Genomic DNA, 26,557 nt, shown 5'->3' on the forward strand with positions numbered 1-26,557 from the left:
TCTGGTCTCTTTTTCATTATGGTTTAACACAGGGCAGGATAGTAGTGGATTTGTATTTATTATGGATCCCCATTAGCTGTTGCCAAGGCAGCAGCTACTCTTCCTGGGGTCCAAATGACATTACATGTAAAACAAAAGATGAAACAGTACATCATATTACGCTGTTACACCCCTACATATCAACAATACAAAAGGTATAATATTATCATACAACATTACAATGTAGCATGCGTGTGCTAGCGTGTGTGTGTGTGTGTCCTGTGTGTGTGTGCCTGTGTGTGCCTGTGTGTGTGTGTGTGCCTGTGTGTGTCTCTTCACAGTCCACGTTGTTCCATAAGGTGTAGTTTGATCTGTTTTTAAAATCTGATTTAACTGCTTACATGAGTTATTTGATGTGGAATAGAGTTCCATGTAGTCATGGCTCTGTGTGGTACTGTGAATTTCCCAGGGGTCTGTTCTGGACTTGGGGACTGTGAAGAGACCCCTTGCGGCATGTCTTATGGGGTATGCATGGGTGTCTGTGTACTAGTTCTTTGAACATGTCAATACCACTCACAAAGACAAGAAGTGATGCAGTCAATCTCCTCTACTTTGAGCCAGGAGAGATAGACATGCATGTCATTGATGTTAGCATATACTTGATGCAAACATACACTTAATAAAAATAAATGTAAGTTGTTTCAATGATTTGTTAATTTAAATGATGTATGTGATTTAATATACAGAATTGTAATAATATTTCTCTCTACTTAATCATTTTAAATTATTGCAGCAATTTTGCCTCTTGCCTCTGTTTTTAGAGGATTGTGGGTAATTCAAATGTTTTTGTTGTATGCATGTTTGAAGAAAGAAAGAAAGTATATTTATATATTAGAATTAAGCAGCCCGTTGTTCAAAATGGTGTACTGGATCATGATGAACGGATAGCAAAACCATCAGGCAAATTATTGTTCAATGATGAGACCATCCATTCCTTCCATCACCACTCTTAATGATGGAAGCAAATGCTGCTTCCTGCCAGTGGTGGAAAAGGTACCCAATTGTCATACTTAAGTAATGATACCTTAATAGAAAATGACAAAAAAAGGTTAAAGTCACCAAATACATGTCTACTTGAGTAAAAGCCTAGAAGTATTTGGTTTTAAATATACTTAAGTATCAAAAGTAAATGCTAACATATGCTTTAAAAAGTGCAAGTATAAATCATTTCAAATTCCATAAATTTAGCAAACTAGACAGCACCATTTTCTCTACTCCCACATTAAATGGCCCTCTAGTGTCCACATAGAGCACTGCCACCCAGGCGGATTCCATTGACTAGTGCATGTACAGATTCATCAGGGCACTCAACAGAAGAAAAAAAATTGCATTTCTGAAGTTCAGGTAGTGCCTCGCTCTTTCAGTTTGTTTTCTTACAAACTGTATGTGTTTGGGTTCAAGAAGGAGGTTATGGGTTTGGGTTTGGGTTCAAGAAGGAGGTTATGGGTTTGGGTTTGGGTTCAAGAAGGAGGTTATGGGAGAATGAGAGTCTACTAATACTTTGTGTGTATAATCTTCACAGAAAATGACAGACCGACATCACTGGTGCCGGATCTCATCGACTACAACATGCCGCTGACCACCACCTATCTGAAGCAGATGAAACTCCAGTGCATGAGTACCAATGAGCAGGTAAGGCCAAGGTGTAGCTTGTACATCAGTGTTCCCTAACTGGCGGCCCCCAGGAGATTTTAATTGGCCCCCCAAGTTTGAGATTTTTTTATATATATCACACACACACACTACCGGTCAAATGTTTTAGAACACCTAATCATTCAAGGGTTTTTCTTTATTTTGACTATTTTCTACATTTTAGAATAATAGTGAAGACATAAAAACTATGAAATAACACATGGAATCATGTAGTAACCAAAAAAGTGTTAAACAAATCAAAATATATTTTATATTTGAGATTCTTCAAATAGCCACCCTTTGCCTTGATGACAGCTTTGCACACTCTTGGCATTCTTGGTGGCTATTTGAAGAATTCCAAATATAAAATATATTTTCATTTGTTTAAAACTTTTTTGGTTACTACATGATTCCACATGTGTTATTTCATAGTTTTGATGTCTTCTCTATTATTCTACATTGTATAAAATAGTAAAAATATATAAAAACCCTTGAATGAGTAGGTGTTCTTAAACTTTTGACCGGTTGTGTGTGTGTGTGTGTGTGTGTGTGTGTGTGTGTGTGTGTGTGTGTGTGTGTGTGTGTGTGTGTGTGTGTGTGTGTGTGTGTGTGTGTGTGTGTGTGTGTGTGTGTGTGTGTGTGTGTGTGTGTGTGTGTGTAATATATACATACATAGATACAGTACAAATTAAAAGTTTGGACACAACTACTCAAGGGTTGAAACTGGCTCTAATGAATGCCAAGATTGTGCAAAGCTTTCATCACGGCAAAGGATGGCTACTTTGAAGAATCTCAAATATAATATATATTTATATATAACACATTTTTGGTTACTACATGATTCAATATGTGTTCTTTCATAGTTTTGATGTCTTCACAATCATTCTACAATGTAGAAAATAGTAAAAAATAAGAAAAGGCCTTGAGTGAGTAGGTTTGTCCAAACGTTTGACTGGTACTGTATATAATATAAAAAATATAAAAAATTGTTGGACATAAAAGACAGCAAATAAGCTCCAAGTGATTTTAATGATGGAAATCTGTTCCAAAGTATTCCCATGTATAATAGAGAGATATATGTGATCGTATACAAATGTAAGCTAGGTTTGAAATGTTTTAATATTTTAGTCAAATATTATTTCTGTTTGGGCTTCTTCTGGTCAATTTGCAGTCTACAAATGATTTATAATTATGTTCCAGCCCTCTGAGCATCCGCTCAAGAAAAAAAATCGGCCCGCGGCTGAATCTAGTCGATGGTCCCCGCTGTACATTCTGTTGTCCAGAGTAGGTGAAGATTAGATGGAAGTGGCCGTCTTCACTGTCATTTCTATCAGGCTCTTTGTGTACCACACACACCCCTCCCTCGACAGCCCACCTTCCATCCCCCATGCCAGGTTAGCTATTTGTAAAAGAGCATGGAATCATTCAGGACTGCCAATCAGGCGCACACAGGAAAGTGTATGCTTGTGAGAGTGTGTAACCGTGCTCGTGAGATTGTGTGCCTGCATCTGTGTGGGCGAATGAAAGTGCGTATGTGTGGATGTGCGAGTGTGTGCTTGCATGCCTGGTAGTATAATCAAGGAGGGAATGGGGTTCAGCTCATTCCAATTAACAAAGACTCGGCAGTCTAATTAACTGAGGTGTGAGAAAAGTATTGGAGTACCAATTTGCAGAGGAATGCCAATATGTTCTGTCGGCTAGACACTGCCGTTCGCCATGCACACGAACAGAAGTAAATGTAGTATACATTTTTCCTGTAGGCCGGATCATAATGTGGTGCTGATATGTTTAAAAATGTTGTGTTGTTTGCTGCTGCCTTCTTGGTCAGGTCTCCCTTGCAAGTAAGAGTACTCACACCTATGGTCCAACAACATTGTTAATAATCACCCTAATTACTAACAGTTTACAATTTTACCATGATTTTCATGTTATAATTGATGTAAGACTAAATGTATCATTAAATTGTGACATGTCTTAAGACGTGATTTAAAACGGACAAGTTTTTTACTTAAGAATGGGCATGCTTACGCTTGAACAAGGTGCTCTGCAGGGTCCCCATCTCCTGACTCAACAAAACGAACGATCCCCTGATGGATTGAAATGCAGGGTGTTGGGCATCTAAGTGCTTGAGATTCAGTTTCATGTCTAATCCTGGCTTTTAGATTTTCAGCAGAGCAGCAGTACTCACCAGAGGCAGGAAATGAGGAACAATGACTCAGCTATCAAAAAAGGACACACAGGCAGTGAAGGCTTGGATTGGTGGGGGTGGGTGAGGGTGAGGGGCAGGCACCAGGGTGTAAGAGGGCACTAAGGAGGGCAATCATTGAATGACCACTCTGTGAAAGAGGTCATGGGCTTTTGTGTGTGTTTTTATAGGGTCTTTACAGAGCACGGGGTGGTGCAGGGTTAGAGCGAAAGAGAGAGAAAAGAGAGAGAGAAAAGAGGGAGAGAAGGATGTGGCAGTGAGGGAGGGGGGACGAGACCATCAAGACATGCGTGTCCAGACCAATTCAATAATGGAGGAAATTACCAAGCATCCTTCCTGCAGGCGGCAGACGCTGGGCGGTGGCTCTGTCTCTGCCCGCACCGCCAGGGGAGGGGAAGGGGAGGGGGGTGATGGGAAGAGAATTAAAGAGGGATGGTTCATTATCATTTATGGGCTGTTTTCCCATTTATTCTGTCTTCTCCTGAGAAAACTAATTGAGTTTTTGGGGTGGGGGTGGGGGGTGGCAGGGGGGATGGAGAGGTGGGGGTAGGTAGGCTATAATTACTATGGGGCTATAGGAAGACACCAGATAAGATACCAGTTAAAGTGAAGACTAGTTTCCTCACGATAATGATGATGTATAAAAAGCAGTCTATTTATAACAGCTTGTATACTGACAAAGATTATGTGTTTCATACTGGGGAGAATGTAGCTTAAAGTCAATGTATTGTGTTGGTCAATGTAACTATAAGGACTGGGATAGAGTGCATGGTGCTGACCTGCTCTAATATATAGTGGCATGAACAATTTCAAGGGTCTACACTCAAATCAATATTGAACACGCTATGAGATGTGTGTTACGGGGTCGTATGTTTTGAAATTGTGTTATTGATACATACACTTTCCAGGTTTCGCCTGTAGGTGGCAGAAGTTCCCCATCAATCTGTCTTAAAGTGCGTACAGTACATAAGCCTCATCCGCACACAAAACATCTGTTGACTGCCTTTAAAGGGACTCACGTGGTTATGGTATGAATCTTTTAAAAATATCATTTTTACTCAATTGCTAAAAAGACCTTCAGAATGAAAGAAGACTATTGTGTGTGATCAAACCATAGAAATGGGTCAAACCTTAAGGCATATACTTTTCCTTAAATGCCTCCTTTGTGTGTAAGTTACTGTAGGCTATTGATAGTTTGTGTATCACTCTCTTATTTGCCTACACATGTTTTTATTTTGATGAATCAATTACATATTTCTGAAGTAAAGGTTTTCAGTGAAAATACTGAATGTGAAGTCAGGTGTGGGCATTTGTAGAGCACGAAACAAAGCAATGACTGTACTGTACTCCAGTGTGGGAATTAACAAAGAGAAGAGGGGAGAGGCAGTGGTAAAATATGTATTTATTAAGCCGCCAAAGACCATTTGAAATGGATTGAGTGAACCCACTCTAACGCACTGTTGCCGACAGTCCCTATTTTGCACGAGGCGTGTGACGTCGGTTACCGCTGCCCCGCCTCCATCTTTGGGGCTGGTTGACAGTGCAAGTCTTGGAGGGTCCTGTACTCGCTCCCATACCAGGACATTGTCTTTAGAATTAAACGTGAATAAAGAGACCGGAAAGGGGGAGAAATTGGAGAGTGGTTTGACATTCAAACTTGAAAATTCACCATCAGAAGTGAAGGTAAGCATTTATTTGACATGATACGGTTGTGTTGATATTTTGCTGTTCTCAACTGTGCGCTGAGCTATTTTCAGCAGCTTTGGAAAATAATGTTGTGGCAATTACACCTCCTCAGTTTTCAGCTTATTTATACCCAAATATATAATAATTTCTAACCAATGAATGACTGATAAAATGGTTTCTATGATTGATTTTCGATAATACCCTATGCCTTATAGATTTTTTATATAATGCATAGGATATCATTTGTATCAATTCAATTATTATAGCAAAACGTGTGCTGTAGAAGTTAACAATCTATTCGATCCTCTCACAACTTAAAATGTTATAGTAGGCTATTATAATACCATTCCAAAATATAGTATTAATATCAAACATATATTTCAAGGAGGTACTCCAGTTGACATCCAACATCGCATATACATGTGTTATTATCCATCCCTAGTAGGCGATCAATTAAACAATATTCGATGATCGCTTGAGTTAATTGTATAAATTGTCCTACAGTGAGTGGTCAGTCATCCTTTTCTTTTGATGTAGGGTATGCATCAACCGCATACCGTTGAAGTGCTTGGTTCAGTGTATACTGTGTGTGTATCATCGCATGTCATTCAATATGTCACATTGTTCTCTGGTGGGATGCAGAATTACCAAGCACAGTGGGAACAATCCCCCACCAGCGAGGCGCGTGCGGCGTGCTCACAGCCGTGCCCCATGCCTGTGTAACGTGATCATTACTGTAGGTTGCGTACTGTAGCAATTTGCTCCTAGTTACCTTCGGAGAAACGTACAAGCCGGGGCAGGATACATTTTAGCTATTAGAATTTCGTGCAGTGCTTTTAAACAATGCAGTGGTCCGATGTTACATTGTGATTGTAGCAGCAGAAGTTCCATTTTGGCTGCCATTTAGATATGTAATGTTACTATGGTAACCCTTGGACGATTCCTCCAATTGTCCAGCTCGCCGTTAGAAAAATACCAACTTTAACAAAGGCTAAACATTCTAGCTAGCTAGTACCATTTAACTATTTCTATCTGGAGTAGCTAACTTTGCAAGCTCTGTCGATATTATTGCTTCAAAGTACTGTGGCCAAGCCACGTTATTTAAGGTAAGTGAAGGAATTTAGCTAGGGAGCGTTAGCTTGCCAGCATTTGACAGGAAACATTTGCTAACTAGCTAGTTACCATCTAGCAAGATACTTTTGTGTATATAGTGTAAGTAACTAATGTATGTGGACACCCCTTCAAATTAGTGGATTCGGCTATTTCAGCCACACCCGTTGCTGACAGGTATATAAAATCAATCACACCGCCATGCAATCTTCATAGACAAACATTGTCAGTAGAATGGCCTTACTGAAGAGCTCAGTGACATTTAACATGGCACCTTCATAGGATGCCACCTTTCCAACAGCTCAGTTACAAAAATATCTGCCCTGCTAGAGCTGCCCCGGTCAACTGTAAGTGCTGTTATTGTGAAGTGGAAAGTCTAGGTGCAACAACAGCTGAGCCACGAACTGGACTGCCGAGTACTGAAATGCGTAGCAAGTAAAAATTGTCTGCCCTTGGCTGCGACATTCAGTCCCAAGTTCCAAACTGCCTCTGGAAACAACGTCAGCATCAATAACTGTTAGTCAGGGGCTTCATGAAATGGGTTTCCGTGGTCAATCAGCCGCAAACAAGCCTAAGATCACCATGCGCAATGCCAAGTGTTGGCTAGAGTGGTCTAACACGTGTTTTCTGGAGTGATGAATCACGCTTCACCATCTGGCAGTCCAAAGGACTAATCTGGGTTTGGTGAATTCCAGGAGAACGCTACCTGCCCAAATATATAGTGCCAACTGTAAAATTTGGTGCAGGAGGAATAATGGTCTGGAGCTGTTTTTCATGGTTTGGGCTAGTCCCCTTAGTTCCATTGAAGGGAAATCTTAATGCTACAGCATGCAATGACATAATAGATGATTCTGTGCTTCCAACTTTGTGGCAAAAGTTCGGGGAATTTCCTTTCCTGTTTCAGCATGCACAAAGTGAGGTCCCTACAGAAATGGTTTGTCCAGATCAGTCTGGAAGAACTTGACTGGGCTGCACAGAGCCCTGACCTCAACCCCATTGAACACCTTTGTAATGAATTGGAACGCCGACTGCGAGCCAGGCCTAATTGCCCAACATCAGTGCCCCCGACGTCACTAATGCTCTTGTGGCTGAATGTCCCTGCAGAAATGTTCCAACATCTAGTGGAAAGCCTTCCCAGAAGAGTGGAGGCTGTTATAGCAAATAGGGGACCAAATCCATATTAATGCCCAGGATTTTGGAATGAAATGTTACACGGGCACATACTTTTATTCATGTAGTGCATATTTGTGCAGCTAACGTAGCTAGCTAGCTAACGTTAAATGGGCGGTCTAATAGTTTCTACATCAATATTTTTTACTTTGAAATGAATGATATGAAGCTACCCATTGGCATTGATTCTTGAAAAATATAACTTATGAGTTTAGTTAAGCTGTCGTGTCCTATCAGAAGTCAAAATATAAGCTTGTTTCATTTTTACTAAGGTTATACTGTTTGTAAGCAAAGTAAATGTAAACAAACGCTGTATAGACTCCATATGGTTAAAACTATAATTTTGATATCATGGATGGTCAGTCGATGCATCAATAGTTCTATGAATTGAAGTGGTTGCATTTCTCCAGCCCCATCTCTCAGCTTCTTGCTGAAACAGTGGCGGGGAAATGCTTTATTGTTTCGGCTAAGGATTGCCCCTTTAACGTTTGCATCTCTGGCCATGTTGTCTGTAACATCTCTGGCAAATTAGCTGGTTGGATAGCTACAGTAAATAGCTAGTTCCAGAACTGGCAGTCTAAGGAGGATCTCTGTGACACTGATGAAACAGCATGGCCGGCAGAAGTTGTGTGATGTGCTTAATGTTAGCTAAGAAACCCACAACTTCAACTTGAGCTCGTGAAGTTGCTGGGGTTCTTCAACTTGTGTAAAGGAACATTATGCCAATGAATATTAATATCTTTGAAGCTCCGCCCTGTCATCCCACTTATGACACCATAGTAGCCCAAGGGAGACATGAGTCTAAAGTTTTTGCTTCCCAATTTGAACACCACAATGTTTGTAAGCCAATAAGTCACAAATTAAGGCCATGGTTGCTACTGCGCTGTCAATAATATGACTAGCTTTGCTAGCGAGGTCACTACCTGCACAACTGAATGTGACTGCAGTTGCAACTTAGCACTGCTTTCCCAATCAGAACCATGGCAACAGGGTATTTTCTTCTATCACGTTTCTTTTCTGGATGAAGTTGGCATCATTTTTCTTTGAGGAAAGACAACCTAGCTGGCTGAATCCTAAAGGGACTACAGCTGGTTTCCAGTGGACAAAGGCTTAATAGCTTTAAAACCGTCTTTATCATCCCCTGCCTTCTGCCAGAGCCTCAAGGATAAAGCCTTGCCAAAGAAAAATCTGTTTTTTTTGACCCCTGTGAGTCAGTTAGCCAGTTGGAGAGGAGGCTGCCTGTGTAGTAATCCTTCCCTTGAGCAAAGCTCCAGAACTGTGACAGTGGGTGTTTCCCTCTCTCCCCACTCCTCTGTTGCCTCTCCTCAAAAAAGTTTCATCTGTCTCAGTATTGTTGTCACAGCATAGCCTATTGTTTCGTGCTTCCCGAGAGAACCTCTATGAAAATAGGACGTGCTAATTTGACATGATGTTCTACCCTGTTTTTGGAAAGATAATGATGATAAATGTAGACTTCTGTAATGTTTATGTACGCATGGCTGACTGTGAAATACGGTGGAAGCGCTATGTTTTGGTACCACACCATAGGCCCCACTGTAGTATCCTGATTTATCCTAGTTGGTTTCCTTTCAGGGCAGGCAGTGCAGTGTGTGCAGTTCTTGAGAGGGAGATGGGAGGTGACAGAGGATCTAACCCCTGGCTCCCCACAGCTGCTCTCTCTGCGCTCGACTTGTGCTGCCTGCCATGCCTGCAGTGGGATGCGTGTAAGGCTCAGCTAGCGGAACCACTCTCTCTCCACACACCCTTCCCACAGTCCTGCTGGTGCAAGGCTCTGCTTCCCCTTTACTTACCATTACCAATCACTAACATGCATCTCACTCAGTTTGGTTTAGATATAGGCTACACCCTTGGTTGTATAGCCTAACCAGAATGAAGCACAGTCCAGTTTGACCCCGAGTGATATAAGCCCGCCTCTTTTCGTAGGATTGGTTCCAGAGGGGAAAGGCTAATCATCATATTTGTGGTAGAGTTGTTCCTGACTGGATTAAACAGGAATAGGAGTGTTGGATACTACAGTAATCTCTCTGGGTATTTGTTAGAAATTGGGGTCCTCATAATGACTTTTTATCACAGCTGTAGATGGCTCTGGATTTCATGTCATCTGCCTTTTTAATGATTGTTGTTTTTCCAGTAGGAATTTATACAGGGACAATTGTTCAAATAGCCTAGTGGTTGGAAATCACCCATGTTGGTTTTGTTTGCCATTGTTTACCACCGTTCTTCTCTCTCCTGTCGGTCGAAGCCAACAATTTCAGATCAAATGACAAGAGGAAAACCACAGTCCTCACATTGAAATGATTGGAAACTGGACTGGCATTGACAGGTGGATAAATATAAAGCAGATGGGGTTGTAGAGGTCATTGAAAGCGTGACCTTTCCCCATTCCTCTTGTGAAATTACTAAAGCTGCTTCTCCCTCTCTGACCCCTCTGGAGGTGTGGTTTGGACTAAGATTTCCAAGGAAACTGCTTCATACATAGCCTACAGTTTACACTTAATTCAATTTGAATGTGCATTGCCTTGGTCTGCACTGCACTGTTCATTCTATAGAATAGCTTACTAGTGTCACGTTCTGACCTTTATTTTACTTTGTTTTGTCTTTATTTAGTATGGTCAGGGCGTAAGTTGGGGTGGGCAGTCTGTTTTTGTGTTTCTATGTTTGGTTTCTGTTTCGGCCTCGTATGGTTCTCAATCAGAGGCAGGTGTCGTTAGTTGTCTCTGATTGAGAATCATACTTAGGTAGCCTGGGTTTCACTGTTGGTTTGTGGGTGTTTGTTTCCTGTGTCAGTGCCACACGGGACTGTTTCGGTTTGGTTTATTTCATGTTATTGTTTTGTATTTCATAGTGTTCAGGCTTTTCTTATTAAAATTCGCCATGAACACTTACCACACCGCATCTTGGTCCGATCCTTACTCCTCTTCAGACGAAGAGGAGGAAATCTGCCATTACAACTAGGCTAATCATACCATGGCACGGTAACTAGGGCTGGGAATTTCCAGGGACCTCACAATACTAATTATCACGATACGAAGGTGCCGATATGATATTTATTGCGATTATCACAATTCTATATGTATTGCAGTTCGATACTGTGATTTTATTGTGACTTGATGTTCCATATTGTTCACCATGCTGCAGAGAGACAAGAGAGCCATGAAAAAACAAGTTGCGATATGAAACTGTATCGATTTCTACTTTAACCTTGATGTAGCCTTCTCTTGACAATGTTAACTGATAACTAAGGCACTTAAACTAGTGCAGAGAGTACTCACTGAGAGAAAGGAGTAGTCATCCTTTCCATTGTGGAAGAGTGTGTGAATATGCCAGTGTGTTTGAGAGAATATCAGGTTCCTGAAAGCTCCCACCACAACCCAACCCATCACATCCAGTAAACATTGTCTTGTGAAAGCAGATCAGAGTGCCCATGTCACTTTAATGATGTGCATCCATGTATTTGCGAAGACCAAGTTTATATTTCTATAACCGTTATTGTTTCTCGGAGAAACATCTGAATTCACTACATCGGCTGTCTGTTCCTATCAGCATCATCGATTTAACCTGAACACTTACAGAATGACAAAGTAGCTCTGTGTGGGAAATCTCTTGTCCTGTTTATTTCTTAGTGTGGGTTATTGAGAAGACTCCTGTTGCTGTCTTGTGTCAGTTATGTTTAGCACCATATTAACAGCAAAGACTTTCCCCAGTTCATTTCGTTTTGACATGGCTAACTGAAGGATCTGCCAATCTGAAATCAGTCACAGTGGGTACACCAATGCTTTGACCTTGTTAGAGGCAGCCCGACCCAGCACAAGGTTACAGGTTGTGTTTGCTATGATTCAGGAAGTATTTTGTGTGTTGTGTCTTTTGTTAATGCATAGTAAAGATCTTGCCTATTATTTTTTTATTGACAAGATTAGCAAAGTTAGGCATGCCAGCAACAAACGCCAACACTACACATCCAAGTATAACTGACCAAATTATGAAAGACAGGCATTGTCATTTAGAATTTCGTAAAGTGTGTGGAAGAGGTGAAAAAGGTATTGCTGTCTATCAACAGTGACAAGCCACCTGGGTCTGACAACTTGGATGGAAAATGACTGGATATAATCGCGGACAATATTGCCCCTCCTATTTGCCATATCTTCAATTGAAGCCTACAAGAAAGTGTGTGCCCTCAGGCCTGGAGGGAAGCTAAAGTAATTCCGCTACCCAAGAATAGTAAAACCCCCATGGTGTTGCTCAAATAGCTGACCAATCAGCCTGTTACCCACCCTTAGTAAACTTTTGGAAAACATTGTGTTTGACCCGATACTATTTTACAGTAAACAAATTAACAACAGACTTTTAGCCGCTTATAGGGAAGGACATTCAACATGCACTGCACTTACACAAATTACTGATGATTGGCTGAGAGAAATTGATTATAAAAATATTGTAGGAGCTGTTTTGTTAGACTTCAGTGCGGCTTTTGACATCATCAATCATAGTCTGCTGCTGGAAAAACACATGTGTTATGGCTTTACACCCCCTGCTATATTGTGGATAAAGAGTTACCTGTCTAACAGAACACATAGGGTGTTCTTTAATGGAAGCATCTCCACCATAATCCAGGTAGAATCAGGAATTCCCCAGGGCAGCTGTCTAGGCCTCTTACTTTTTCCAATCTTTGCTAATGACCTGCCACTTTCTCTGAGTAAAGCCAGTGTGTGTGTGTATGTACTATGTATGCGAAGGACTCAACACTATACACGTCAGCTACTACAGTGAGTGGAATTACTGCAACACTTAACAAAGAGGTGCTGTCAGTTTCAGAGTGGGTAGCAAGAAATAAGTCCAAAATAAGTCCTAAATATTTAAAAAACTAAAATCATTGTATTTGGGCAAACTATTCACTAATCCCTAAACCTCAACTAAGTATTGTAATGAATAATGTGTAAATTAAGCAAGCTGATGTTCCTAAACTGCTTGGCCTAACCCTGGATTGTAAACTGTCATGGTCAAAACATGTTGACGCAACAGTTGCTAAAATGGGGAAGAAGTCTGTCCATAATAAAGTGCAGCCCACTATCAACAAGCCAGGTCCTACAGGCCCCAGTGTTGTCACACCTGGACTAGTGTCCAGTTATCTGGTCAGGTGCCACAAAGAGGGATTTAGGAAAATTACAATTGGCTCGTTACGGGGCAGCATGGCTGGCCCTTAAATGCACACAGAGAGCTAACATCAATAACATTCATGTCAAGAGATTAGAGATTGACTTCATCACTACTTGTTTTTGTAAGAAATATTGACATGTTGACTGCACCGAGCTGTCTGTTTTAACTATTAGCACACCTCAGACACCCATCCATACTCTACAAGACATGCCACCACAGGTCTCCTCACAGTCCCCAAATCCAGAACAGGATATGATAGGCACACAGTACTACATAGAGCCATGACTACATTCCACATCAAGTAACTGATACAAGCAGTAGAATCCATTTTTTTTTAAATAGCTAAAAATACACCTTATGGAACAGCAGGGACTGTGAAGAGAGACACAGGCACAGACACACACATACTCCACACACATATACACATGGATTTTGTATTGTAGATATGTGGTAGTAGAGTAGTGGCCTGAGGGAACACACTTAATGTGTTGTGAAAGGTGTTATGAAATGTAATGTCATGTACTATTTTTAATTGTATTTAACTGCCTTAATATTGCTGGACCCCAGGAAGAGCAGCTGGCAGCAGCTAATGGGGATCATTAATCCTTAATAAATACAATTACAAATAGCACTTGATGCAGACCTGGGCATATCCCCAGAAACACACTTTCCTTGTTCCCAAAGCATCCTGCTCCTTCTCTATTTATCATCAGGGGCTCAGCACCTTTTCACCAATGTAATTAATAGACTTGGGGGCATGACATTTATGGACTTGCTTTTCTCTTGGTAATCTTGTTTCTTGCTCCTCATTCTGCTTCATGTTTGTCTGTCTGTCGGTTACTGGCTGTACTTATTGTGCCAATAGAAGAGTATGCTGTCTGTCTATGTCCTTGTGGTCATGATCAATGACACACGTTTTCAACTCTCCAGTACCAACGGCTGATTCGGCTGAGATTCGGAAACATAAGTCACAGATCGTTCCGACGCCCTGTTGTCTGTTGCCTTTTTTACCACTCACGCTCTCTGTTGTTAGACTGGATAGAGTAACATGCAGTCGCAGTGTAATTGACTGTGGAGATATAGTTTCAGATGCAGTTGTCCCCTCCTCAGCCCCAGCCCAATCTCAGTGTGACTCTACCAGCCCTGCTCAGTTAGCTGTGTTCCTCCTGAACTCAGCAGCCACAGAAATAGCTTCCCACCAGGCTTGTTGACTGACCCATGAAGGTCAGGTAGGAATCATTGATTATTGTCAGCCCCATCTTCATAGTAATAGAATGCTTTCTATTAGTCCTTTGGCACACATGTCTAGTGGTTTAATATTATACAGTAGATATTGATATTCATCTGTCTGTGTGTTCTTCCAGCAGCCTGTCCATCACCTTGCCTGTTCCAATCCTCATCCACTTTTCACTATCATCAACTTTGATGAGACTATTTATTTATTTACTAAGTATTTCTGCCCCCTGTCACACTTGCTTGAGCTGTAGGTGCATACTAACGTCTGCCATCTGCGTGTAATGAATGGGTTATATGGGTGTGTTTTTGAGTGTGTGCAAGTAATGTCTGTGTCCGTGGTGGTACACTACATTACCAAATGATATGGACATCTGCTCGTCGAACATCTCATTCTAAAATCATGGGCATTAATATGAAGTTGGTCCCCCCTTTGCTGCTATAACAGCCTTATGAGAAGGCTTTCCACTAGATGTTGGAACATTGTTGCAGGGACTTGCTTCCATTCAGCCCCGAGGGCATTAGTGAGATCGGCACTGATGTTGGACGATTAAGCCTGGCTCGCAGTCGGCGTTCCAATTTATCCCAAAGGTGTTTTCGATGGGGTTGAGGTCAGGGCTCTGTGCAGGCCAGTCAAGTTCTTCCACACCGATCTCAACAAACCATTTCTGCATGGACTTTGCTTTGTGCTTGGGGGCATTGTCATGCTGAAACAGGAAAGGGGCTTCCCAAAACTTTTGCCACAAAGTTGGAGGCACAGAATTGTCTAGAATGTCATTGTATTCTGTAGCGTTAAGATTTCCCTTCACTAAGGGGCCTAGCCCGAACCATGAAAAACAGCTCCAGACCATTGTTCCTCCTCCACCAAACTTAAGTTGGCACTATACAATTGAGAAGGTAGCGTTCTCCTGGCATCCGCCAAACCCAGATTTGTCCGTCGGACTGCCAAATGGTGAAGCGTGATTCATCACTGCAGAGAACACATTTCCACTACTTCAGAATCCAATGGCTGCGAGCTTTACACCACTCCTGCCGACGCTTGGCATTGCGCATGGTGATCTTACTCTTGTGTGGCTGCTCGGCCATGGAATGCCGTTTTTGCTGTAGATGTTTCCTCTTCACAGTAACAGCACTTACAATTTACCTGGGCAGCTCTAGTATGGCAGAAATTTGATGAACTGACTTGTTGGAAAGGTGGCATCCTATGACGGTGCCACGTTGAAATTCACTGAGCTCTTCAGTAAGGCCATTCTACTGACAATGCTTGTCTATGGAGATTGCATGGCTGTGTGCTCGATTATATACACACTGAAATGGCCAAATCCACTAATTTGAAGGGGTGTCCACATACTTTTGTATATACAGAGCATTTGTAAAGTATTCAGACCCCCTGACGTTTTCCACATGTTATGTTACAGCCTTATTCTAAAATTGATTCAATAAAACATTTTTCTCATCAATCTACACACAATACCCCATAATGACAGAGCAAAATAAATAAATAACAGAAATACCTTATTTACTTAAGTATTCAGACCATTTGCTATGAGCTCAGGTGCATCCTGTTTCCATTAATCATCCTTGAGATGTTTCTACAACTTGATTGGAGTCCACCAATGGTAAATTCAATTGATTGAACATGATTTGGAAAGGCACACACCTGTCTATATAAGGTCCCACAGTTGACAGCATGTCAGAGCAAAAACCAAGCCATGAGGTCGTAGAAATTGTCCGTAGAGCTTCGAGACAGGAGACCAAAACATTTCTGCAGCATTGAAGGTCTACAAGAACACAGAGCTGGCTGCCTGACCAAACTGAGCAATCGGGGGGCTTGGTCAGGGAGGTGACCGAGAACCCGATGATCACTCTGATAGATCTCTAGAGTTCCTCTGTGGAGATGGGAGAATCTTCCAGAAGAACAACCAGCTCTGTAGACTTTTATGGTAGTTTGGCCAGACGAAACCATTCCTCAGTAAAAGGCAGATGGCAGCCCACTTGGAGTTTGCCAAAAGGCTCCTAAAGGATTCTCTGGTCTGATGAAACCAAGGTTGAATTCTGTAGCCTGAATGCCAAGTAACACGTCTGGAGGAAACCTGGCACCATTCATACGGTGAAGCATGGTAGGGGCCGCATCATGCTGTGGGGATGTTTTTCAGCAGCAGGGACTGGGAGAGGAGTCAGGATCGAGGGAAAGATGAACGTAGTCAAGACAACACAGGAGTGGCTTCGGAGTCTCTGCATGTCCTTGAGTGACCCAGCCAGAGCCCACTTGAACCCGATCGAACATCTCTGGAGAGACCTGAAAATAGCTGTGTAGCGACACTCCCAATCCAACCTGACAGCTTGAGAGGATCTGCAGAGAAGAATTGACTTATGTAAATGTGATATTACAGTAAAAAGAAAATGATATATATATACATTTGCTAAAATAAAAAATAAAAAGTTTTTGCTTTGTCATTATGGGGTATTGTGTGTAGATTGATGAGGGAAAAAAAACATTTTACATTTTAGAATAAGGCTGTAATGTAATAAAATGTTGAAAAAGTCAAGGGGTGTGAATACTTTCCGAATGCACTGTATAGTGTATATTCCTCTCTTCACGGTTGGTTTTTCCTGCGATCAATACTTTGCAGTGGAGGATTGTCGTCTGCACCTTGTTAATCCTTCCAGTGTGTGTGTGTGTGTGTGTGTGTGTGTGTGTGTGTGTGTGTGTGTGTGTGTGTGTGTGTGTGTGTGTGTGTGTGTGTGTGTGTGTGTGTGTGTGTGTGTGTGTGTGTGTGTGTGTGTGTGTGTGTGTGTGTGTGTGTGGATTCGCATTGTGCCTCAGCCAACAAACGCCACACACTTATCAATATTATCACCTCTGTTCTGAAATGATACACTTTTCCTGCTGCTCCCCCAACTTCCTCATTGATTTCTAAGAGAAATTGTATTGAAAGACATTTGGACATACTAGGACATTCATAACATCCATCTTGATCAGGCCTGGGCAAAGGCCAGGCCCGCCCGTGACCTGATTCAATATGGCCCGCGGAATCATGCTCAGATCACTTAAAGAATTTGCGATCGTAAAGTTTTCAATACTCACCATTTGTGTAATGATTGAACTCCCACGGCTTGTGGGACATTTATTTTGAATTCACGTATAAATAACAACTGCACGAGGACAGACAGTGACTGTCAGGCTGACACACACGTCACAGTTACAAATAGTAGCTAGCTAGAAATTGCGCAAAAAATATATTTTTCAAAGAAAAGGAAAGTAGACAATGAATGTAGAGTGTTCCAGCAAGAGTGGACATTGAAATGTTTATTTTATTGAGGTATCAGGGAATGCTGTGTGCTTAGTGTGCAAAGAGAGCATCACTGTCTTGAAAGACCACAGCTTGTCCCTACTCTTCCAGACGAAGCATTCAGAGAAATGATAGGAATATGTCTTCTGAGCAGAGGGCAAGTGCATCGAAAGAGTTGCTTTCTCAGTTGCAAAAGCAGCAAGGACTTTTCACAAAACTGCATTCAACAAACAACAGAATTGCGAGAGCTAGCTCTGTATTGTCCCACAAAATTGCTAAACATAGTAAGCCATTCACTGAGGGTGAATTCATTAAAGAATGTTTCATTGACTCTGCAGCAATACTTTGACCCGACAAGAAAGAGCTGTTTGAAGTTTTCCCCTGTCAAGATGAACAGTGACACGTCGTATTCGCAGAGAATATGGGACAACATTTGAAAGACAAGATAAAGGATTTCACCTATTTCTCCTTGGCCCTGGATGAGAGCAGTGATGCACGTGACACGGCACAGTTGTTGATATTCTTCCGAGGCATAACCCCAGGCTTTGAAATTAGAGGAACTTGCTTCAGTGCAGTCAATGAAGAGCACAACCACAGGGAAAGATTTATTGGAGGTCAATAAGTGTGTGGCAAAGCTGGGACTGAGTTTTGAAAAGTTATCCAGTGTGACCACTGATGGGTGCCCAAACTTCACAGGAAACAACATTGGCCTTTTGAAAAGGATACAAGATCAAGTAGCTGAGCTGAACGCAGATCAGAACATTCATTTCCTGCATTGCATTAGTCATCAGGAGGTGCTCTGTAAATGTGTTCTGAAAATGAGCCATGTGGATACAGTCACTAAAGTGGTAAACTTCATAAGAGCAAAATCTTTAAACCACAGGCAGTTTGTCTCACTGTTGGAAGAGACGGAGTCGGGTCATGCAGATCTCCCCTACCACACAAACATGAGATGGCTGAGTTTGGGGAAGGCGCTTAAAAGGGTGTGAGACCTGAAGTCGGAGATTGCTGAGTTTTTGCAAATGAAAGCTGCCCTCAACTGCAAGATAAAGAATGGTTGGCTGATTCTTCGTGGACATCATGGCCCTTATGAATGAACTGAATTCCGAACTACAAGGGAAGGGCGCTTTTGCACATCACATGTATACAGCCTTGTCAAAGCCTTCAACTAAAAATTACTCCTCCTGACCCGCCAAGTAGAAGCCAACAATCTCACCCACCTTTCGACACTACTAGTCTGTTCCCTATCAGATGACCAGCGGGAGAAGTATACATCACTGCTGTGTGCTTTGAACAATGAGTTTTCTCGTCGTTTTTAGGATTTCAAAGTGTTGGAAAATGACATGTTGTTGGTTTCCTCTCCTTTCACCTTGTGAATGTGGATAACGCTCCCACTGACCTGCAACTTGAGCTTATCGATCTTCAATCTGATGTAGTGATTGGAGAACTATTCAAAACAATTTCACTGATGAGGTTCTATGAATCTCTCGATGAACAAATCTTTCCAAAGATTAGGAGTCATGTTCAGAAGATGTTTGTACTGTTTGGGTCAACTTATGTATGTGAACAGACATTTTCAGTGATGAAATATAACAAGTCAAGGCACAGATCATCTTTTACTGACTCTCACCTCTCAGCAATCCTGCGCATAGCGTCATCAGAAACTATACCTGACATCACCTCTCTAGTCAATGCCCATCAGAGACTTCACTCCTCACACAGATTGAGTAGTTTTAAATGTAATGTTGAGCTCTCTCTCTTTCTTGTGTTATTGTACATACCCGTTAACAAGAGCTCTGTCCGTGGTGCTGAATGCACAGTGTACTTTTCCCTCTGTGTAGTTCATTGCATGTTTATTAATCAAAGGAAAACACAGGTGTGGTTTATTTCTGTGCATGTTAAAAAAGTAAATTAAGTAGCATATCTGGATGTGATTTACAGTGTGTGTGTGTATATATATATATATATATATATATATATATATATATGCCAATACATGTATAATCCTGTAATATGATTCTGGCCCGCGATGGCAAAAATATATTCTCATGTGGCCCTCCATGGAAAATAGATCCACCTAGATACTACCTTGCCTAACACCTGTCATTATCTCATCAGGTTTGAGATAATATTGTCTATTTTGGAACTTCTATTGCATTTATGGCTGTTGACATCAATATGTTGCTCCATGTTCATTAGGAATGATTAAAAAGAAAATGCCAAAATTTGCACGGAAGGCTTACCACATGCCCCTGGCCTCTCTTATTTGCTTATGCCTGCATTTACTGTAAAAGGAAATAAAATCATGTCAATTGGTTAAACTGGGATCTACGGAACATGTTTGAATTGACTAGTCTGAATCCTCCTTGTATTTTAGCCTTCATCTTTAGCAGTCGTACAGTGCTTAATTTCTCTCCTCTTCAAATTTCTCAGAACCAGAATTGTTCAGTATCAATTTAATTTCCAAGCCTAATGTTCCTGATCAGTTTCCATGGCAGCCAATAAACATGCTGTCCCTTCCTCCCTATTTATAGAGGAGAGAATGCAGTGCTGCTGCTGCTGAAATACCAGCATCCATGTGAATGGAGGAGAATAAGTGAGGAGGGAGAAATGATGGAGGGGAGGGGGCAGGTGGAAGAACGCAGATTTCGTCTTTACACTGGAGGGTCTGTTTTTCCCCCGCCCGCCTGCTGAACACTTTAAAGCGAAGAGAACAATTGGCAGAGTCTAGAGAGCTGCCTGGATATGAGCACAGAGCTGAGCAGAGCTGAGCAGAGAGGAAAGGTCCGGTTTCTAACTGCATTAGCTTGAAATGTACTTTCTCAGTTCCGGCCTCTGTGGAAAAAGCACTTCAGATGGCACAAGGGGTCATTTTGTGTCCTCTGTTTTAATTATTATTATTATTTTTTTACATTGGAGTGTGTTGGGGCTAAGCCTAATTGTCTTGGTGAATAAATACTGGGGTGTTTAAGGAGATACATGGGGGAAATGGGACTGAATTTAAAACCATGAACAAGCCTGTGCCTCAGAATATGTTTTTATGTGTGATTGACTCTTTTGAAGGCATGTCAATCATTGGAATTATTGCATTTATGGTTCCATATCAAAAATATTTAATGAGGAGCTTATCAACATGCTTTTACTCTTCTTCCACCGTGTTAAAAAGATAAGCCTTTTACTCTTCTTCCACCGTGTTAAAAATATAAGCCTTTTACTCTTCTTCCACCGTGTTAAAAATATAAGCCTTTTACTCTTCTTCCACCGTGTTAAAAATATAAGCCTTTTACTCTTCTTCCACCGTGTTAAAAATATAAGCCTTTTACTCTTCTTCCACCGTGTTAAAAATATAAGCCTTTTACTCTTCTTCCACCGTGTTAAAAATATAAGTGCTGCCAGTTAATTATTTTTTCCTCGCATCCTCAATTTGAGGAGAATGGCTCCTGCGCTGGAGTGCTGTCCTTATAAACAGACTCAGGTCCTTGGTTGGATGCAGTGGCAAATATACTGGAAGATATTTGAAGAAATGGAATTGCAAAGAACACCTCGGCTATGTCCCCAATGGTAGCTTCCATGGTTCTGTGGTTCCATACAGCTGCTGATGTAAAAAGGGCTTTATGAAATAAATCTGATTGATTGATACAGAATAGAGACAAGTAGGACGGATCTCCACTTCCCAGTTGTTTACCAAACTGATAAACCGAGTCACATATTCACACAAAGTAAAGTATTAGGTTGGATCTTAATTAGCCTGTGCTTAGATCTTTGAACACAGGCTATTTGATGTTGCCTAAGAAAGGGGAGTGGTGCTGCTTTATTTCATTAAAGCCCAAAGAGATGTAATTTGGTTGGTTCTGCTTTCTCCTTCCACCCAGGCTGTGATTCATCTGCATTTAGATGAGATGAAAGCATTAGACTGGGATCATTAATAAACAATAAAAACGAATAAAAGGAAGGGCAGCATCTAGGATTGAGCCGTGGGGGTGAAATGGATGCAGACAGACTGGGGGAGGGATACTGTAGGTAGGTAGACAATAAACCCTTGTCTGCATTGTTCAAAATTGGATTCTCTCCCTCACCGACACATAACATAACCAGTTAATGTGGGTTTATATGATTGTAATTGAAAAGGAGTTAAACGTCAGATTAAATGAAGGGCCTTTTAGATCACTCACTTTAAGTTGATTCATGTGCTAACGATATAGGCCAGTGTGTTATAGATATGAATTTCTTTCGTCATAGATTTCTACTACGGACATAGGCCTGTACTAACTGCCAACCAGTTAATCTACAAAGAAGACGAGCCTAACTTTATGTCCTTGTCAGGCATCAGTGTATTCACTCAGGATGTCAGGATTGTTAAGTGTGTGTAAACCCAACTCATTGTTGTAACTGTGGCAGAAGAAGACATACATATAGGCTTATAGTGAGACAGTGATGTCAGCTATCAGATACTTGCATCCTCCAGTGTGATTGGGTGCCATAGGTACAGTAGCTGAGAATCTATTGACATTCACCTAGCAGCATCTCGTCAGAATGCTGATTACACACTCTGCTCCACTTGACCTCGATAGGACATGCTACCATGACCCCTCCCACTCCCCATGACTGATGACTCAGTGACCCCTCTCCATCTCCTCTCCACTGCCCAAGGACATTTGTTATCTTTAGGTCCAGTGTGACAGCAGTCACAATTTAATGACAATCTGCTACAATTTCTACATATGGCCACCGGTGCTGTTCTTCGATACTGTCCTTGTCTTGATGCCTTCCACTGTGCCATGCTGTAGGGTAGGGCTGCACCTGGGTCGAATCAACAGCGGACCCGTTAGTTAGGGAGCGCCTGTATCTCGCCATCCACACAAACTCATCAATAATGCACAGGTCAATTTGCAAGTGAACGAAGATAACCAATTGGAGTGCGTGCTGGGCAGCCAGCATGTGGGCAGAGGGTGACTGACAGTTCCTGTTGGGTAAGCATGTGGGGGAGGGGTTGGCTTATGTCTGTTGTTCCTTGTGGAAAGATGGAGTAGCATCCAGTATCTTTGTGATGTCTGCATTACAGTATGACTATGATCCCTTTTTGCTGATAATGACTGCAGAAATGTACAGAAAGTTTGCACACCCAACTGCCTATGGCATTTTGTTTAATTTGGTCCTCTCTGAAGAGGCCGTGCATATACTCTGTACAAAACATCAACACTGTTCTTTCCATGACAGACTGACCAGGTGAATCCAGGTAAAAGCTATGATCCCTTATTGTCACCTGTTAAATCCATTTCAGTCAGAGGAAGGGTAGAGTTCAGGTTAAAGAATGATTTTTAAGCCTTGAGACAATTGAGACATGGATTGTGTATGTGTGCCATTCAGAGGGTGAATGGGCAAGACAAAAGATTGAAGTGCCTCTGATCAGGATATGGTAGTAGGTGCCAGGCGCACCAGTTTGAGTGTGTGAAGAACTGCAATGCTGCTGGGTTTTTCACTCACCAGTTTCCCATGTGTATCAAGAATGGTCCACCACCCAAAGGACATAGAGTCATCTTGACACAACTATGGGAAGCATTGGAGTCAACATGTTTCAGCCTCCCTGTGCAACCTTTCGACACCTTTGAGAGTCCATGCCCCAACGAATTGAGGCTGTTCTGAGGACAAAGGGGGGTGGGGGGTGCAACTCAATATTAATGTTTTAAACACTCAGTGTAGGTTTCATCATTATTGATCGTGACATCTAGGTTTCATCATTATTGATCGTGACTATGCGCTGTCCACTTATGCAAAATTTAAGGGGGCATCGCCTGAAAAACCAACTTACAGTTCGTCCTCTCCAGACTGTTTCATCACTGCCCTTGTTAGTGAATCAGTGTAGTTTGTTTTTGTGTGTATTCCCTTCATGTTGCTCAATCAGAAAAAGACTGATACAAATAGTGATAGCAGGCTATATGACGCATGTGTACGTTGTGTGTGCATGATATATGACGCATGTGTACTGTTGTGTGTGCATGATATGATGCGTGTGTACGATATGATTTGTGTGTGCGTGCATGATATATAACGTGTGTGTACGGATATATGTGCATGATATATAACGTGTGTGTACGGATTAGGGTTGCACATTTTTGGGAATATTCAGAGGTGGAAACTTTCCATGGAAATTAACGAGAATATGGGAATTAACGGAAATACTGTGGGGCAAAAAAGTATTTAGTCAGCCACCAATTGTGCAAGTTCTCCCACTTAAAAAGATGAGAGGCCTGTCATTTTCATCATAGGTACACTTAAACTATGACAGACAATGAGAATTTTTTTTCCCTGAAAATCACATTTGGTCACCTACAAACAAGGAAGATTTCTGGCTCACAGACTTGTAACTTCTTTAAGAGGCTCCTCTGTCCTCCACTCGTTACCTGTATTAATGGCGCCTGTTTGAACTTGTTGTCAGTATAAAAGACACCTGTCCTCAACCTCAAACAGTCACACTCCAAACTCCACTATGGCCAAGACCAAAGAGCTGTCAAAGGACACCAGAAACAAAATTGTAGACCTGCACCAGGCTGGGAAGACCGAATCTGCAATAGGTAAGCAGCTTGGTTTGAAGAAATCAACTGTGGGAGCAATTATTAGGAAATGGAAGACATACAAGACCACTGATAATCTCCCTCGATCTGGGGCTCCACGCAAGATCTCACCCCGTGGGGTCAAAATGATCACAAGAACGGTAAGCAATAATCCCAGAACCACACAGGAGGACCTAGTGAATGACCTGCAGAGAGCTGGGACCAAAGTAACAAAGCCTACCATCAGTAACACACTACGCCGCCAGGGACTCAAATCCTGCAGTGCCAGACGTGTCCACCTGCTTAAGCCAGTACATGTCCAGGCCCGTCTGACGTTTGCTAGAGAGCATTTGGATGATCCAGAAGAAGATTGGGAGAATGTCATATGGTCAGATGAAACCAAAATATAACTTTTTTGTAAAAACTCAACTCGTCGTGTTTGGAGGACAAAGAATGCTGAGTTGCATCCAAAGAACAAATCAAATCAAATGTATTTATATAGCCCTTCGTACATCAGCTGATATCTCAAAGTGCTGTACAGAAACCCAGCCTAAAACCCCAAACAGCAAGCAATGCAGGTGTAGAAGCACGGTGGCTAGGAAAAACTCCCTAGAAAGGCCAAAACCTAGGAAGAAACCTAGAGAGGAACCAGGCTATGTGGGGTGGCCAGTCCTCTTCTGGCTGTGCCGGGTGGAGATTATAACAGAACATGGCCAAGATGTTCAAATGTTCATAAATGACCAGCATGGTCGAATAATAGTAAGGCAGAACAGTTGAAACTGGAGCAGCAGCATGGCCAGGTGGACTGGGGACAGCAAGGAGTCATCATGTCAGGTAGTCCTGGGGCATGGTCCTAGGGCTCAGGTCAGTTGAAACTGGAGCAGCAGCATGGCCAGGTGGACTGGGGACAGCAAGGAGTCATCATGTCAGGTAGTCCTGGGGCATGGTCCTAGGGCTCAGGTCCTCCGAGAGAGAGAAAGAAAGAGAGAATTAGAGAGAGCATATGTGGGGTGGCCCATCCTCTTCTGGCTGTGCCGGGTGGAGATTATAACAGAACATGGCCAAGATGTGCAAATGTTCATAAATGACCAGCATGGTCGAATAATAGTAAGGCAGAACAGTTGAAACTGGAGCAGCAGCATGGCCAGGTGGACTGGGGACAGCAAGGAGTCATCATGTCAGGTAGTCCTGGGGCATGGTCCTAGGGCTCAGGTCAGTTGAAACTGGAGCAGCAGCATGGCCAGGTGGACTGGGGACAGCAAGGAGTCATCATGTCAGGTAGTCCTGGGGCATGGTCCTAGGGCTCAGGTCCTCCGAGAGAGAGAAAGAAAGAAGGAGAGAATTAGAGAACGCACACTTAGATTCACACAGGACACCGAATAGGACAGGAGAAGTACTCCAGATATAACAAACTGACCCTATCCCCCCGACACAAACTACTGCAGCATAAATACTGGAGGCTGAGACAGGAGGGGACAGGAGACACTGTGGCCCCATCCGAGGATACCTACTGTGAAGCATGGGGGTGGAAACATGCTTTGGGGCTGTTTTTCTGCAAAGGGACCAGGATGACTGATCCGTGTAAAGGAAAGAATGGGGCCATGTATCGTGAGATTGAGTGAAAACCTCCTTGCAAGAGCATTTTTAACATTTTTATTTGACCTTTATTTAACCAGGCAAGTCAGTTAAGAACAAATTTTTATTTTCAATGATGGCCTAGGAACAGTGGGTTAACTGCCTGTTCAGGGGCAGAACGACAGATTTGTACCTTGTCAGCACAGGGGTTTGAACTTGCAACATCTAGCTAGTCCAGTTACTAGTCCAACGCTCTAACCACTAAGCTACTCTGCCGCCCCGCGTTGAAGATGAAATGTGGCTGGGTCTTTCAGCATGACAATGATCCCGAACACACCCCTTGGGCAACAAAGGAGTGGCTTCGTAAGAAGCATTTCAAGGTCCTGGAGTGGCCTAGTCAGTCTCCAGAGCTCAACCCCATAGAAAATCTTTGGAGGGAGTTGAAAGTCCGTGTTGCCCAGCAACAGCCCCAAAACATCACTGCTCTAGAGGAGATCTGCATGGAGGAATGGGCCAAAATACCAGCAACAGTGTGTGAAAACCTTGTGAAGACTTACAGAAAACGTTTGACCTCTGTCATTGTCAACAAAGGGTATATATATATAAAGTATTGAGATAAACTTTTGTTATTGACTGTTACGAATCCCTTTTGGCCCGACAGTCTAGGGGGGTGGTAATGAGACCCGTAACATAACTGATGCAAATTCAAATTGTGACAAAGTAAAAGTGAGAACGAAATAACCATCTACCGTCAAACTCAAGGTCTATTTGAAAACACACGGTAATGGGGGAGCAGGAAAAGGGGCTGAGCTGGACCCAAGGAAAGAAACAATAAGTATTCAAAAACACCCCTAAGCTAGAGTAGCCTACTTTAAAAACAGCTAACT

The 26,557-nt window shown here is 42.2% G+C and overlaps 1 protein-coding gene across 2 annotated transcripts in view; it reads left to right on the forward strand.

Annotated features, from left to right (window-relative positions):
• The window catches only part of LOC118374624 (nucleolar protein 4-like), a 154,861-nt gene that overhangs the window by 59,107 nt on the left and 69,197 nt on the right, over positions 1-26,557 (forward strand). For both annotated transcript variants that reach the window (XM_052482104.1, XM_052482103.1), the window contains exon 4: positions 1,562-1,671. In XM_052482104.1, the coding sequence (XP_052338064.1) occupies positions 1,562-1,671 (110 nt within the window). The remainder of the gene's footprint in view (positions 1-1,561; positions 1,672-26,557) is intronic.

The sequence above is a fragment of the Oncorhynchus keta genome, chromosome 27, assembly GCF_023373465.1.
Source record: "Oncorhynchus keta strain PuntledgeMale-10-30-2019 chromosome 27, Oket_V2, whole genome shotgun sequence".
Lineage (NCBI taxonomy): Eukaryota > Metazoa > Chordata > Actinopteri > Salmoniformes > Salmonidae > Oncorhynchus > Oncorhynchus keta.